This window comes from Channa argus, chromosome 7, assembly GCF_033026475.1.
Source record: "Channa argus isolate prfri chromosome 7, Channa argus male v1.0, whole genome shotgun sequence".
Taxonomy (NCBI): domain Eukaryota; kingdom Metazoa; phylum Chordata; class Actinopteri; order Anabantiformes; family Channidae; genus Channa; species Channa argus.
The window spans coordinates 15,401,417-15,414,064 of record NC_090203.1 but is presented as its reverse complement, the minus strand read 5'-3'; the positions used below and the strand labels follow the sequence as shown (position 1 = coordinate 15,414,064).

At 38.1% G+C, this 12,648-nt stretch overlaps 2 protein-coding genes across 3 annotated transcripts; both read left to right on the top strand.

Moving 5' to 3' along the window:
- The first annotated feature begins 503 nt into the window (after positions 1–503).
- pigv (phosphatidylinositol glycan anchor biosynthesis, class V) lies at positions 504–3,373 on the top strand. Its single transcript, XM_067510883.1, has 3 exons — positions 504–942; positions 1,187–2,353; positions 2,451–3,373. The coding sequence occupies exons 1-3, from the start codon at positions 874–876 to the stop codon at positions 2,736–2,738; spliced, it is 1,524 nt and encodes a 507-aa protein (XP_067366984.1). The 5' UTR covers positions 504–873; the 3' UTR covers positions 2,739–3,373.
- A 1,415-nt stretch (positions 3,374–4,788) lies between these two features.
- Positions 4,789–12,367, top strand: zdhhc18a (zinc finger DHHC-type palmitoyltransferase 18a). 2 transcript variants are annotated; one of them, XM_067510885.1, is made up of 10 exons: positions 4,792–5,396; positions 5,543–5,703; positions 5,960–6,109; positions 6,893–7,030; positions 7,132–7,183; positions 8,102–8,204; positions 8,300–8,412; positions 8,659–8,764; positions 9,664–9,734; positions 10,519–10,658. In XM_067510885.1, the coding sequence occupies exons 1-9, from the start codon at positions 5,164–5,166 to the stop codon at positions 9,703–9,705; spliced, it is 1,098 nt and encodes a 365-aa protein (XP_067366986.1). In that variant the 5' UTR covers positions 4,792–5,163; the 3' UTR covers positions 9,706–9,734; positions 10,519–10,658. The 2 variants fall into 2 exon arrangements, with proteins under 2 accessions (XP_067366985.1, XP_067366986.1); XM_067510884.1 differs by lacking the exon at positions 9,664–9,734 and having other exon boundaries at positions 4,789–5,396; positions 10,519–12,367.
- Positions 12,368–12,648: the final 281 nt, after the last annotated feature.

Sequence of the window (12,648 nt, the reverse complement as noted above, 5' to 3'; positions counted from 1 at the left end):
TATCAGTTGCGACAGTGTACGTATTTTATCTAAAATAATTTACATTACATAGGATTAAAACTAGACTGAACATATCCAATGGATGAAGAATGTAACATACTCGCACCACTTGAAAAACCAGTCCATGGCTCACTATGGAGATCTGCCTCCTGTTGAGGGGAAAAAAATCCCGGGTCGTTTTACATACAATATGATCATAGCAGATAGAAAGATATACAACTTAATAATATATATATATATATATATATATAGCTACAATTAATATAATTGAGTGTGGAACAGTAGACTGGCAAAAAAGTATTACTTCATTATAGCTGTTACCATTAGGTACTTCATTTGGCGTTTGGAATTTTTTGAAGGGAATAAACAATGAGGTAAAGTTTTACTTATTTTGCTTTACAAAATGTTGATATTAATTACTTATTCCCTCATGGCACCCTCTACACGCCAAAAGATCGGGTTTCACAGATTAATTTTCACTCAGATCTGTGTAGGTCAATTATTTACGGGTTCGCCACGAGAGCTTTTATTTTGAAATTAAGTTGGCGTTTGTGCCGGAAGTGAACGTTACTATTCGACACAAGCCCAGGTCTCTCCAGGTGGAGGATAGGAGGACAAAGGGCTCATTTAAGCGAAAAACAATGGCTGTCCAAATACGCGTATCTCAAACGTAACCGCAGTGTTTACCATTTTATAGTTGTGTCGACCCAGTGCAGACGCGAAACTTTAAGTAATTCCCATTTACCAAATGGTTTTTCCCCTGCTAGCTATGTTTCATAGAAAATATGACGAATCGAGTCGTGAGTGCGTCGCTGCAGAGACTATGCGCAGGCCTGTCTTAACCGGCTTTTTCAGATTGTGCCTGTCACATCAATGACTATGGATGTTAGAGCAGTTCTGGAATTTGCCACACTTACCAGGGGCCTCTCATTGTTTTTGCAGGTAAGTTTTACGTTAGTTCGATGTTAGCAGTCTGACAATTTCTCATCTATCTAGCTTCTCTAGTTTCTAGCTAGCTCTTTACCTTTATGGCTTTGATGGTTAACGTTAAGTCATTGTGTCAAATATATGTTACCGTTAATAAATCCCAATCAGGCAAAGTACCTTTCCAGCTGTGGGACTGTATAAATTTTGTTTTGATGACAATGTTTATTTTAACCTAATAATAACAAATCTTTTACCTCAGGCTGTTTTGAATGCTGCTATCCCCGACCATGAAGCTGATGCATTCAGGCCCCCCCATACAGAGGAGCCTCTTTACTTGGACTCTACAGTGGAGTGGCTGTTCGGTGGCCTCTCTCGTTGGGATGCTGAACATTTCCTCTTCATTGCAGAGAGAGGATACCTATATGAGCACAACTTCGCTTTTTTCCCCCTCTTCCCGATCATCCTCCGAGGCCTGGCAGAGACTCTGCTGTGGCCCTTGAGTAGCTGGCTAAGTGTGAGGGGTCGTTTACTGGTGGCCGTTGCACTGGGGAACACTGCCCTCTTCCTACTAAGTGTGGTCGCCATGCATGCACTTAGTAGATTTGTTCTTCAGGACAGACGTCTTGCTCTGCTCTCAAGCCTGCTCTATTGCATCACACCTGCCAATGTTTTCATGACAGCTGGATATTCAGAGAGCCTGTTTGCTGCCCTCACATTCGGTGGTCTGTTCCTTCTGGAGAAAGGATTCACCTTCCGAGCCTGCCTGGCCCTAAGTATAGCCACTGCAGCACGCTCTAATGGACTTGTCAACATAGGATTTCTACTGTATCTTCCATCCCTGCACGCCATTTCTCAGATTCGTTTATATCGTACAATAACAAAAGGCCATGGTAAAGTCTTCCACTACGTTTGGGTCATTGTCCGCTGCCTGCTCACATCCCTTCTGGGAACTGCAATTATTGCCCTGCCCTTCTGTGCATTCCAGTACTATGGTTATAGGACGTTTTGTACCCCATCTATCTCCCTGGACCGGATCCCCCCTGCTCTTCTGTCTCTGGCTGAACGGAAAGGCTATAGGGTTCCAGATGAAAATGGTCCGCCACCCCTCTGGTGCATGAGACCCCTTCCCCTGCTTTATTCTCATATTCAGGATGTGTATTGGGATGTGGGCTTCCTTCGCTACTTTGAGCTTAAGCAGATACCAAACTTTATTCTAGCTCTGCCTATGGCTACCCTTGGCATAATGGCAGCTTATGCATATTTTCAGGCTAACCCAGAGGTGTGTCTGAGACTCGGACTTTGGAAGACAGGTGCAACTAAAGGACTTGACAAACCAATACCGGGATTTTTTAATCCTAGAGTGTTTGTGTATGTTGTACATTCAACTGTACTTCTGGTGTTTGGAACATTGTGTATGCATGTGCAGGTAAGTAAATAACACAACTACCTTCTTGTCAAACATTTAAACAGTTCTACGTTAGTGTACATTTCAACTCATTGAAATTTTTGCTGTACATTTCTAGGTTCTAACAAGGTTCATGGCCTCCTCGTCTCCTGTGCCCTTCTGGATAAGTGCTCATCTGCTCCTCCTTAATGAGCCACTTCTACATCGAAGGAAAACATTAAACCCCAATGTACAGCTACAGACGCTTTCTAAAAATGGATGCAAGAACACCCCTCAAAACCCCCTCACTGCACTGTTGCCATACTTTAAAGCCTGTTCCCCTACCACACAGAGCATTTTGGGATACTTTCTCTTATACTGGGTGCTGGGTCTTGCACTGCACTGTAACTTCTTGCCATGGACGTGACTTTAGATGTTACTCTAAGCTTTAAATAGAATATTTCTGTGTAGAACTGGGCTCTATATCATATTTAAATAACACAAATCCACACTGTTTTTACTTTAACACCATCATTGATATTCATTTTCGTAACAGTAATTTTTGAATTCTTCAAAGCAATAGCAAATAAACAGATAATGTGAATTAAACTTTTTGTCAGTGTTGTGTTTATTTATAACAAGAAAATCTGTAAATTGTATTTAAAATAATTTATTCAAACCAAAGATAAGTGGAGTACAGTAAATGCTTGTAGTTATGTTGCCCAGTCCTACATAGAAACTACTGACATGATTGCATAATTGATGCTGAGTTACTTATGTGATAGTCAACAGATTTGCACAGTGTAGATACATTTGTTTGTGATTTGAGAACATACTCCAAACATACCTGAAACATCGTTGAACCATGTTAAGTTGTAAATCTTGGGAAGAACGTAGTTGTACTTGAAAAACAATATTTAAATTTCTTGCTAAGTTCTTGGTGAAGCATTTCCTTTTAATTTACAGTCTAATATTGCACAGCGTGTTTAGATGAATTATTCCAAGTTGTAGTTTGCCAATTAAAACAAAAAAAAAAAATAAAGATTTTGTCAAGTGAAGTGATTTCAAATTTGTTTGATTTTCATGTACTTTGAGACATTGATGTAAAATCTGTGTATTTTATTAAGTGCACAAGTGTAGCCAAAGCTGAACTTACAAGTTTAACCTTGAATTAAAAAATAAATAAGTATGATCATTAGCACTTAAAATTATTAAAAGTAATTTACATTACATATGTACTCGCTTTTAACACAATAATCTTTCTTACTTTTTCACTCCACACAGGGTATAAACAGCATTTCTTTCATGATTTATTTAGAAAAAATATTCTTTGCTGCACTGAAATTGTAACTAAGTTGACTCTAGACCCAATAGTTCACGTTTTAAATATATATTTTATCCCAACACCAAAGTCACACTGCACCTCTTGGCTGTGTACATAGTTTTCAAACAACCATGTAATCAGTGACAGTGCTCTCTCTGGTAAGATAATCTAATTAATAATAAGATTTTATAGCATTTTACTTTATGTCTTGTGTCAAAATAATACTTTGAACATGAACTATGGTCTATGGGTTAGAGCCTAACAAATTAACAGCACGGATGGTGGCCATGACGTCACATATTAAAACAGACTACTAAATCTGTGTGTTGTATATGAAAGTAGCATAAACTCAATCCCTCCTACAAGTCTTAGAAATACATGAAATAAATTCACAACTGACCTGCACTGAACTTCAGCATCACAATCCCAGAAAGCGTTTAATAAGAGGACAGCAAATCCCACATTTCTCTATGTTTGACTGTGGAATGTTTATAAGGTGTTCTTTGTAGTTATTTGCAGCTTGAGTTTACAATTACAATTACACTTAAACATCTGGGCAGGAGGCACTGAACCTCATGTTTCTGAACCATCTTAGTTCTCATATAGTTGAAAGGTAAATGTCATGGAATCCTCAATCCTCATTCACATCTGCTAAACAAATAGACATTTTTCCCATGCTCAGGAAAACAATTAACAGATAGCCCAAAAAGATAATATTTTTATTGCATACTACTACATCTAATAACATAGTATGTACCAGCTCGACTCTGACCCTTTAAGAATTAGTGATCAATCAAATTTCCATAGTGCCCAATGTGTTTAGAAACACGTTAGGTTTTAAATTGCACACGATTGCACATGTATATTCCTCAAAACATGAGTGTCCAAGCACCAGAAGAATGTCAGGGTTATACAGCGGCATAAGCCATTTTGTTAAAATTAATTGTGATATTTTCTATAAATGTTTTTAAAATACTCAATGTGGGGAAACACCTAGAGTTGACTTTTTCAATGTAGATTTATTATCACTGATCTACAAATCATCTCCATGCATAAGTGTAGTGATTTCGCTGCTGTAAGTCAGTGCTGAGTTCCGGTGGTACGTCCACACGTTCTCGCTGTGACGTGCATTGGGTGACGGTCAAAGAAAAGGGAAACGTGAGCGGCAGCAAGAAGGGCTTGAGCCGAAAGCCTGTTTGTTTAAGTTAAATTCCCGGTAAAGGATTAGGTAATTTAACCCAAATTACTACCAATATTTATGGGTGGCTTTAATTTGATTTCCAAAGATGGTGGTTAACCTTAAGTCAACCCGGGAACTGGTGCAGCTCGTAAAAAACGAAGAAGAATGCTTTTGCTTATGCACTAGCTAGCTAGCTTTCAGGACAAGTAACTGAACGCTAACCGAGCAAGCGAAATATCAACTGTACAATGATCGAATCGTATGAGTACTGCCTGTTAAAACCACGGCGAGAATAAAGTTTGTATGTGCCTTTAACTATCTCTGACTTGTATCGTTAATGTGTATACGATGAAGAAGTGCGAGTACCAGCAGATAGACCCGCGAGCTTTAACGGTGTCGCCCTCGTCGGCACAAAACCACACCGACAAGAAAGTGCAGCGGCCACGGAGGAAATGGGAAGTGTTCCCAGGGAAGAACAGGTTTTTCTGCGATGGACGGATCATTCTGGCCAGACAGAGCGGTGTCCTTCCTCTGACACTGGGCCTTATTGTTGTCACTTGTGGCCTTTTTTTTGCATTCGAGTAAGTATCTTCAAATTACTTTTTTTTTTGTTTTCATTTGAGTGTTAAATGTCACATGAACGATGGATGTGGGCCTCACTGTCTCATTACACTATACTTGAGTAAAGGTGGTGTTTACTGAATAAGTTAATGTCTTGTATTCACAGTTGCCCATTCCTGGTGGACCATATCACCGTCTTAATACCAGTTATTGGTGCGGTGCTATTTGTATTTGTGGTCATCTCCCTCTTGAGAACCAGTTTTACAGACCCAGGCATCCTACCTAGGGCCACCCCAGATGAAGCTGCAGACATAGAGAAGCAGATAGGTAAGGCAAACAATAGAAATAGAGTATTGCTGTGGGACAGATGGGGTTAAAGAGCTTTGCCATATGGGGGATCACTAAGGGATGTGTTTGACACAGAACTGTGGACATCCCCCTAAGCAGCTTACGCTTTGTCATGGTTAACACAAAAGCCAGAAATAGCTATATTTGTTTTTATTTGCTTCTTACAAAAACATTTGATTTTTCTGTGTTCTGTTTAGATGATTTAGTCTTAGCATTTTTCATTTTTCATTTTAAGATACCTCAGGATCTTCTACCTATCGCCCCCCTCCACGGACTAGGGAGATCCTCATCAACCAGCAGGTGGTAAAACTCAAATACTGCTTCACTTGTAAAATGTTCCGCCCTCCTCGGACCTCCCACTGCAGCCTGTGTGACAACTGTGTGGGTAAGCTGCCATTTATTCTAAGGATCCTAATTAATCTTTAAAAACTTAACCTCACTGCCAAAGTAAGACAATATACAGAATATATGGAGAGTTTCATGAAGTCCACTACCCTCTAATGTGATCTGAACGCACTGTTTTTTTGAAATGTAAAAATCAACTTTGTGTTGAGATGATCATGAATTTTATAGTGCGGGTGGTTTTAAAAGAATTTTGGCAAGATAGAAAAAGCAGTTTGTGACTGCAGAGGGTGTATCATCCCAGACTGAAAGGTCCGTCTTATTAACTGTTTAGGGAAAAATTTCATGCCTTGACCTAGGTGTTATGGCTGTCATAAAACTAGACTCTGGATAGAATTGTTGTGTTGGATTGTTTTAGATGGTACAGGTGCACCTAATGAAGTGGTCTCTGAGTAGATGCAGTAGCAGTATAGAATAGTTATGCCTGGATCCACCCTGATTCTGCCTCTAATTCCACCCTTGAAGATCATCAAGACTTTGATGAGCTCTAGTCTCAGCCTTACTGACGACTACTCTATCTATCTATCTGTCTATCTATCTATCTATCTATCTATCTATCTGTCTATCTATCTATCTATCTATCTATCTGTCTATCTATCTGTCTATCTATCTATCTATCTATCTATCTATCTATCTATCTATCTATCTATCTATCTATCTAAATTTAAACTAGACGTAAAGGCTTATTGGCTATATATTACTTCAACTGTTCTAATGTGTAAATCTTATCACTGGTGTTTATGCTGTTTTTCTTTTTCACCCTTAGAACGATTTGATCATCATTGTCCATGGGTGGGAAATTGTGTAGGCAAACGAAATTACCGCTTTTTCTACAGCTTCATCATTTCGTTGTCTTTTTTGACTTCTTTCATATTTGGCTGTGTCATCGCACACATTACCCTGCGTAAGTATTTTCTCTCTGCTGAAAGACAGAAATGTCAGTCAGTATTTTGATGTTTCAGTCAAGAACTACTTTGACATTACTGATTTGTCTTCTTTTTTTAGGTTCTCAAGCTGGAAAAAGCCTTGTTCAAGCCATTCAAGAGAGCCCTGCCAGATATCCTTTTGTACTTGCATGTATCACATTTTTAGACAGTCAACCTGTTTTTAATATGGTTGAGATTGTTTTGGATTTGCTGGTACTTACTGCCCAGAAATGACACAAATCACACTGTTGACAAGGCATTTCCCACTGCTCCTCAGCCTGAGCCCACGCTTAATAGGATCAGAGAGTTAGCATTCAGCATACAATGCTTTTAGGCAGATTGGCATTCCAGTAGTGGGTTTACTGCCTCATGTTCTTGGGAGATGATGTCAGTGACTAGGGCCTAGACACTGTTTGCCTAGAGTCTAGACAAACAGAATGCATGAGTACAGAGTGGTTCTATTTGTTAATCACAGACAGGGTGTTGGACAGTACCTCATGATGCACATGAGATGGATGACAATATGTTATCATTTTTTAAATAGGTATATCTTGCTAAATTTAGAAAAAGAAATATATTACATTTCTTCAGGTGTTCATAGATTTGATTGGCCTTTCTTTAAAACAAGCAAAAACAAGTTATGTTTTTGCTGTGAAATAAATAAATAGCCACTTTAATGTTGTCTTTTTCATATTTGTTTGTTTACATTTTTCAAATCACATGTTTTAAGCAGATTTTCCAACTCCACAGCAGCTGTGATACATATTTTTACTATTACATGCATGTGTGAGATTATTGAGCTAAAATTACAAGATGGATAATAAAGACAGAAATGGACCTACAAGGTGCAGGGTTTGTATTATTAGCATCCATGTGTTAGGTGAAGTATGCTGACATAAAAGCATTGTCAAAGAATTTGGTCATTAGTTGAAATAATTTAGATTTCTATCATAACTAGTAAAGTATGAATTATTTATTTAAATTCTGACTTGTTTTTAGTAATCATTGATAATGGTAGCCTTATCATGCCTTGACTCTTTTTCATGTACTGTGGTGGAATTGGTCATTTGCTTCTTTTCCATCTGGTCTATTCTGGGCCTCTCAGGCTTCCATACATACTTGGTGGCCTCAAACCTCACAACAAACGAAGACGTAAGTACTCATACCCCATGAGTATTTACAATGTCACAATCCTGTTTATGATTCCTTCACTAAGTCACTTCATACGTCCTGTGTTCATTATGCAGATAAAGGGCTCTTGGTCAAGTAAAAGAGGTGCAGAGGAATCTGGAAACCCATACAGTTACAACAGCATTATAACCAACTGCTGTGCAACATTATGTGGCCCCATGCCCCCAAGGTAAGTGAAGGTGTCTAGAATGTCATTATGCCAACTGTTTTATTTTTTACTCTGAAGTTCACCTTGTATCTCATTCATTATGGTAAAAGCTTAGGAATAGAAACATTTTCTTTTATTATCATATCTGAATTGGCTCAATTGGTTCCAGAACATTTTCTTAAATGATGTCATTGGTTGCAGAACTATAATATCTTTGTACAGTGCACATAAGTGTATCCCATCATAATCTTCTGGTCTGTTCACTAGTCTGATAGACAGGAGAGGTTTCCTGCTGCCTGATGAGGCAATACCTGCTGCTTCTGCCTCAGAGATAGAGCTTCCTCCCTTTGCAGCCAAGAACGACACGCACATGGTAGGATGAACCAGCTTGTGGTCCTTCCCAAGACCTGACTGTCCCATAGCCCTTGAATTGTTGTCAACCTGTTCCCTGTGTGCCTTCACCATTTTTTGTTTATCCTCCATACTTCCGTCTTACTTTCTCATGTAGATGCTGAGATTTAACTTGTAATCTGGTTTTTGAAGTCATTTACAACAACGTTTGGCATCATTGAGCAGTTATTAAGATGCGTGGAGCATTTCAACAGCCAGAAATGTTATTATGGCTGTTTTGTGGTGTGGGACAGTATGTGTGGATAGTTGCACCTTTTTCAATTGTGTATTTTCCTTATATTTACAAATTCATAATGTTGCTGTTTCTACCTCGCTGTTTTTGTACTACTGAGTTTGCTTGTTTGTTTTGGTGAGGGTGTATGCACCCATAAGGATTAATTACTGTTTTTTGTTTAGACATGCAAATGGTATTGGCTCATGTTTTACATTGGATTATCAGCACTTTATCAAAGGTCACTTGTAATGCGCCTTAAATAGATACTGTCAAAATATCAAATTTTTTGTTATTAGTTGTATTGTCATATTTTTCTATACCTACTTTAGCTTGTATTTTTAACATGTTTTATTTAGGTAAAAAGCATGACATGTTTTTTTTTATTTTTATGTATTAAATAAACAATTTCTGGGGGGGTTTCAACATTTGGTTTGAGTTTACTTTGAGTCATTTTTTCAATTCCTAAAATGTCTTAAGTTGTTTTAAAAACTGTTTTCCAATGTTATTGTTTTAAATTGCAGTGGGTAGTTGAAAAGTTTTCTGAACAGTTTTTTTTTTATTTTTATTTTGTGGCATGTCTGTAATTGTTTACCTTAGATGAAAGATTTGATACTCAGTGTTCTACTGTATCTATTCCACCCTGCTAGGAGGACAACTGTCAGGATTTAGCTTTTTCCTGCACAGCCTGAAGGCCACTGCTGCATGTAGATGGTCAATGGTAAGAGTAGGGTTGAACAATAAACCAACCACATCATCTCTTCATTTGAAATTTATTTAGGTATGAGGTTGCTGCCATTATAACACTAACAACAAAATATACATTGTTTTGCATGAACCTACATGTAGACTGGGCAGATGTTGTGATTGGTTTTTACTAAGGTTGTGGATATGTGCATTGCCATACCTGCATAATGTGCATGGTTTCTTTCAGTTTCATGTTTTTCATGCTTTCTTTCACTTTCACAAAAATGTGCTCACTCATTCATCACTGGACAGAGCCTCTATCTGTCTATATAGATCTAGATATCGATCTATATCTAGATATAGCTCGATATCGATCTAGATATAGATCTAGATCTAGATATCGATCTATATATATATGAGTGTCTTTGTACTCTATGTAGTTAGGTGTTTTTCCTCTTTTGTTTGGGGCTTTGTTGTCCATGCGTGGTGACTGCATAAACTGTACTTCCTAGTGTTGTCCAAGGAGCCACAGGATGAAGCAGCTTGTCCACAAACATCTAAATATTTTTTTCATATGGTTGCCTTCTAATTGCATTATCTGCATCCAACTGACATCCTTCATGCTTCACTATTCAACTCTTCTGACAGTGGTGTTAGTGTAATCATTGCTTTCACTGTGCATAATGAGTTCTAAACCATCACTTTAATCACAGTGCTGCTTTTTCAAAAAATGTTTGTCCTGTTTTTACTGTTGGACTTTCATAACACAAACCAATGTTTTCTCTGTTTTCCTTATCTGTTTTCTTCTTTTCACACAGTGCACTCAGAACACCAATGACGTGCTGGAGAGGATGGTCAACTCCTCTGACTTTCATAACTTGTGCCCCTCCAGAACCCTAAAGACCATTCCTTTGGGCGTGGAGGTTTCCAGCACATCAGCAACTTCCAATTGCTGCTCACAACACCACACCTGCCAGCCCATGGCTGTTCCTTGGCCCCTCTTCAGCAGAAGCAGCAAGAGGGACTCTCTGCACTCCAGCAACCCAGCCTTCCGTCTGGCTTCTCCATCTCCTTCATTGAGCCATGCCACATTGACTCTGAGCGATGCACCCTAAATTGGCTTTATCCCGCAAACATGAGCGTTCTCAGAAACAATAAGAAAAGGATAGATAGTAGTTATCCTGCTGAATTCAAAATGCTATGTATCACTGGCAATGTTTTTGTCTACATAGAGAATATTTCATAGTAGTTGTGAGGTCATATATTGCCATTTGTTTACTCAAGATATTCTGATGGGTGAAATCATCTGAAGGTTTTTTTATGCTCTGTGAGTTATATTTAAAATACCCTACCGTTGTTGTCCTTCAGGAAAGAGGAAAATCTTAGTAACACTTGGAAGCACAATATAGATATTTTTTTAAAAAAAAATTTTTTAATATACCCAGAAAACGCCTCCACACCTTTCAGAAAACCTCAAGCCATACATCCCAGCTGCTGTGTTTAAGTTCCTGCTAATATCTTATGCAAACAGGTCTTAAAATCTGGGAATACTTACTCCATATGACTGGGGATGCAAGTCGTACAGAAACAACCCAGTGCCACTGGGTGGATCAATTTTGAAACTATTAGAATAAATGGGTAAGGACTTTGAAGAACAGAGGACAATTAGCAGTTGTTATTTTTACTGTATGCATATCAATGTTTTTTTTTCTTCAGTTTACTATAACCAGTTCTGCATGTCTTGTACATCAGATGTTCTTAGGAAGATGTCAAATAGCTTCTCTTTTTTTGTGAGTTGCATCACTTTAGGGGACTAACTGAAAGATACTTAAAACAGATAAAACTGTGAATTTAAGAGTTTAATGTGGATATTTATTGAGTGAAATGTGTAACATTTCAAAAATAGTTCCTCCATGTATTGTGTGTTGTCCGCTTTGTGGTTTTATTTTATTTTTTGGGTGTCAGAATTATAAGTTGGAATCAAATTTGCTGCTGCCTACCAAGGGTTGGATTGTAGTATTTACAGACAAACGGCTTCCTTCGAATTTGATCTGCTGACATTCTCTCAATGCAATTGTGCATCTGTGTTTTCTTTGCCTCAGGGTGCATTAACAGTACATAGGTGGATCAACACAATTACGTGGTACAAGTGTGTTTGTAGGAAATCTTTTGGACTATCACTAGTACAGTGATGCTTTAGGAACGTTGACGAGGCCTCTTGCAGGGCAATCTGCCATTTTCATGGCTGTGACCTTAATTGCTCTTTGCAGCATGAAATATAACCCTGTGTGTGATGATGGAATACAATTTCTTATAGATAAAATGGCAGGAGGATGTGTGTACCACTAGGGGGCAGGATGTGAATAAGAATTGCAGCCTAGTCAGAGCATAATATCAAAGAGTAATATGAAAACTGTTAGGAGAAAGCTGTTTAAATGTTTTATGTTTATATTTGTGATTGAGTGTTGAAGGTCTACATAGGTTGTTTGTGAAGAACCACTTATAGAACCACTGTCATAGTAAGTGGGTCATTCATTATCAGTCTGCATCAACAACTGTAGGTTGTGTTGAGACAATTACAAGCAGTGCTTGTATGAACAAACTTGTTTGTAGGATGTGACAGTGGAAGTGTAACATTTGGTCAATAAAAATGATCACTTTTTTAAACTTACTGTTTTTTTTTTGTTTTGTTTTGTTACTTCTCGTTGGAAGATTTGTTTTCCCTTACTTTCTACAAGTACAATTTTGACGTGCAAAAGCTTTGGATAGACTACTATGAATGGAAACCGATTCATGGTTAAATTGTAATGTGGTACACAGTAAATAAGTGGTAAATCATGTACATTTTGTATAAACAACAGTTGACACAAGCCTGAAGAACTGGCTGTGTGTATGATGGAGTTAGAACAAGATGACTGGGCTACAAACCATCACTGTTGAGTCAGGTA